Here is a 3,723-nt window from a genome sequence, read left to right as displayed (position 1 = left end):
TATATATATATATATATATATATATAAACCACTACATACTACTTGTACTACTATTCCTACTTTGCGGTTTTTCACTTATCGTGGGGCATCAGGGTACAGATCTCCCATGATAAACGAGAGACTACTGTATATATATTAAGGTGTTTTAAACCCTTCCCACACTCTTGCAATATTCTAAACAATGTTTGTAAACTGTAAATGCTCTAAACGAGCACAGAATGTCATGATTTCAGCTCTGTACCTCCGGCTGCACTCTCAACCACGCCCATTTTTCTGATCTGCACGGAGATCAGCTGATCAGCTGCAGGAGGAAGGTTCTCCCACAGCTGTGGGCTGCACACAGGTGCTAAATCAAATCAAAATCTTTTAGACTGTACCCCTGGGTACAGTCTGTGGTACAGAATACAGTCAATAGTCTTGTCCTGCTCCAAAATTTTCAGGCAATCTATCAACATCTTCTTGTAACCACTTCCTGGATCTCTTTTCAGCGGTTCATAAGTGGTTTAATCACTAAGGAGTGTCATAACTTTTGTGTTGTTACTGGAATACTGAAAACAGCTCCTCAGACTGAAGAAGTCTTTCGGACGAAAGACGAAACGTTTCTTCAGTTTTTTGTTTTTTGAACCTGTACAGAGGACCTGACTTAACTTTTTTAGATTTTTCTACCTGGATTATTGAGCATGCATCAGGATACAATTGAAAGTGTTCATAAAAATTAAAGTGGATAAAAAAATAAACTGAAAATGTCATTTCTTCAGTCACCAGCACACCTGAAAATGAAAGTTTAATTTCCTCTGACGGAGTTATTTAGGATAATATTAATGTAAATATTCAAAACAAAACATTCTGTTTCTTAGCTTCATCAAACGCAGCTCACTGATCGTACCTGAGGTTTGATTCCTGTCAGAAACCTTCCAGACACAAAGCCCCCGGCACCGGGGGACGGGTCGTATGGCTGAAAGCACGGCAGGAATTTCCCAGAAGGCATCAGTGGAGGCCGACGGCCTTCCAACTCGATCTGACCCAGCAGACACGAGATCTGAAACAAAACAAAACGTCAGTCCTGTCAGAACCCAACCATTCACATCTAGTAGCCATCTACAACAGGTAAGATAGTGTTTTTAAGGTGGAGGTACCTGCATGGTGTTGACTGTAGAGCCCTTGGCTCCTGACTGGACCATGAGCTGCAGGTTGTTGTCTGGAAAAGACGTGTGCAGTCCCACTGGCATACACACCTTCAAACACAGAAAAACTTTGAGGAAAGCTTGAAACAACAGAACAAAATGACTGAGGCAGCTCCCTCCATCCATCCGTCTGTCCATCCATCCGTCTGTCCATCCATCCATCCATCCATCCATCCAACTATAAATGGATATATGGACATCCTGTTTGATATCGAAACATGAGGTCCTCAATAGTTATAAAGCTGCAACAATGAATGTGTTGGCAACCAATTTCATTATCAATTCGTTGTGTTGCGCGATTAAGCATCTCTCACGGCGCTGCGGAGCTGTTTTGTTCACCTGCAGAGCATTGTCAATGCTGGCTGACTGAATAAAGTTAACAAAAAAAAAACCTCTGCAGCGCGAGTTGAACAGAGCGAGGGGGAAGCAGAGCAGAGGGTGTTTTCAAAGGAAATTAAATAAATTTTACAAATGGCCGACGCAGAGAAAACTGTTTGACCCAAGTCATTCAAAGTGTGGGAGCACTTGACGCTTCACAAAGATAAAAACTGAAACATGCAGCTTTGAAAAGTGATGACACAACACCACCACGTTGATGAAACGTAAACATGTCGGAGTCATAAACTAACTTCACCGCGGTGTGGATGAAGGAGCAGCAGCAGTAAGTATCTACAATATTCTACATTCGTTCTGTTTCCAAGTGAAAAAACAACGTCAGTCTCTCTGTAGCTGAAGCTGCTGCTTGTTTATCTGATTCATGACGTGATGGAGAGCGTGTGTTTTTATTTCAGTTTAATTGGTACAAGCAGTGTTTAAATGTGATTTATAAATAAATCTAACACAAAGATGGTCATAATTTAATGATTAAGCTTCAATTTTTAATTTGCTGGCAAAGTCTGAAGACAATGCAGGTATGGAAGGATGAATTGCATTTAAACAGGAATTAAAGTAATTTATTTCATCTACTCAAATGTGTGTAATTAAGTATTTTATGTGTGTGTGTGTGTGCGCGCACGCGTGTGTATGTTTAATTGCTCTATGAGCTACTTTTGCCTTAACCCATTCCTTCTCAAATAGTGGGGCGCGTCCCCCCCCGGAAGCAATGCCAGGGGGGCGCATGTGACCCCGGGGAACATTTTGCGACAGGTAGTAAGTTTTTTTTGGTTTTTTTTTTCACTGTTCTCATTGTGTCAGGGTGTGTTAGGCAACTGTTTGCTAAAATCCGGCAACTCTCAGTCTTACTAATAAAGTAATGACAAATATGACCGTCTTGTCATTTGGGGAGCCATGTTTGAACCGTGTCGCTTCCCTCTGCTGCTGCTGAGAAACTCAGCAGGTGACGCTTGTCACCCACAGCACGCATGCGACAGAGTAACCTCAAAGCAAGAGCATTACCTGCCCCTCTTCCTCTTTATCAATGTTTTTTTTTAAATACAGAAGTCATGTTTAATAAATGTTAGGACTCTATTCTTTGTTAACAAGTCCTCATTTCGCCCGCGGCCGGGCCACAGCGCGCAGCAACAAAGAGTATAAACTCAAAGCGAGAGTGACACCTGTCCCCTCTTTCTTCTTTCAAGTTGACAAATTTTTTTAGTTTTATCGATTGTCAAAGCACAAGTTTGATGTTTTATTTGTTGCAAAAACAAATGTTTAACAAATGTTAGGACTCTATTCTTTGCTAACAAAATATATTTTATGTCATTAAACAACTTGTCAAGTTCTTCTCTTGTGAGCGCGTTCCCAGTGGGGGCGGGGGAGTTCATGAGGGAAGAGGCAACGTGAGTGCTGCCTTTAGCTTTTAGCTAGAGAGCCTGTATTTCGTGTGGCTAGCTTAGGGTCAGTGCCGTGTGTGTTTGTGTGTGTGTGTGTGTGTGTGTGTGTGTGTGTGTGTGGGGGGGTTTGGTTTGGTAGGCGGGGTGCTCAGTTCCGTTGACGGGATGGGGCACCCCGCTTGTGTAATTGTGGGGGAAACACTGTATTTAATTTGATTGTTCAGTATCAAATGGTCACAAATGTTTACAGTTTAAATAGGGATATAAGTGTTTTTATTTCAGACAAATTGATGCACTTTAAGCCTTTTCTGTTACAGAAACAATGTTAATAATCTTTGTTGTAAGTTGATCTATATTTCTTTCTTTTTTAATTTGATGTTAATAAGGACTAGGGGTTGAACGAGTATATAATTTTTAAACTCGACATTAACCTCATAAAACCCGAGTAGAACTCGAGTATTTGATGATGTCATAGATCTCAAGATAAAAAAATAAATAAAACCGCAAAAAAGGTAATTATTTACAAAACAAAGACCAACAAAACATTGGGAGCGAATATTATGCGCCTACCATTTATCATACTGCAAATAAGTCAAAGGAAAAACTAAACTTTTAGTTATTATTAAACTGCAAACATGAAAAAACGTGCAGCACATCAAAAACGAAACAACGTGGGGGAGGGGGGTGTTGACCACCCCGCACCACCGCCAGCTGTGGTGCGCATTAAGTTTAGTTTTAGAGATTATTATGTTTATAGATTTTTTTTA

General features: G+C 40.6%; 1 protein-coding gene across 1 annotated transcript in view; it reads right to left on the bottom strand.

Moving 5' to 3' along the window:
• polr1a (RNA polymerase I subunit A) overlaps positions 1-3,723 on the bottom strand; it is a gene marked incomplete at its 5' end in the record, with an annotated part of 52,731 nt that overhangs the window by 16,130 nt on the left and 32,878 nt on the right. Inside the window, 2 exon segments of the mRNA XM_037675409.1 lie at positions 887-1,039; positions 1,137-1,235. Of these exon segments, the coding sequence (XP_037531337.1) occupies positions 887-1,039; positions 1,137-1,235 (252 nt within the window).

This window comes from Nematolebias whitei, chromosome 4 (genome assembly GCF_014905685.2).
Source record: "Nematolebias whitei isolate Nwh7 chromosome 4, NemWhi1, whole genome shotgun sequence".
In the NCBI taxonomy this organism is placed as follows: Eukaryota; Metazoa; Chordata; class Actinopteri; order Cyprinodontiformes; family Rivulidae; genus Nematolebias; species Nematolebias whitei.
The sequence above is the reverse complement of the archived record's forward strand: the minus strand, read 5'-3'. Positions and strand labels throughout refer to the sequence as shown.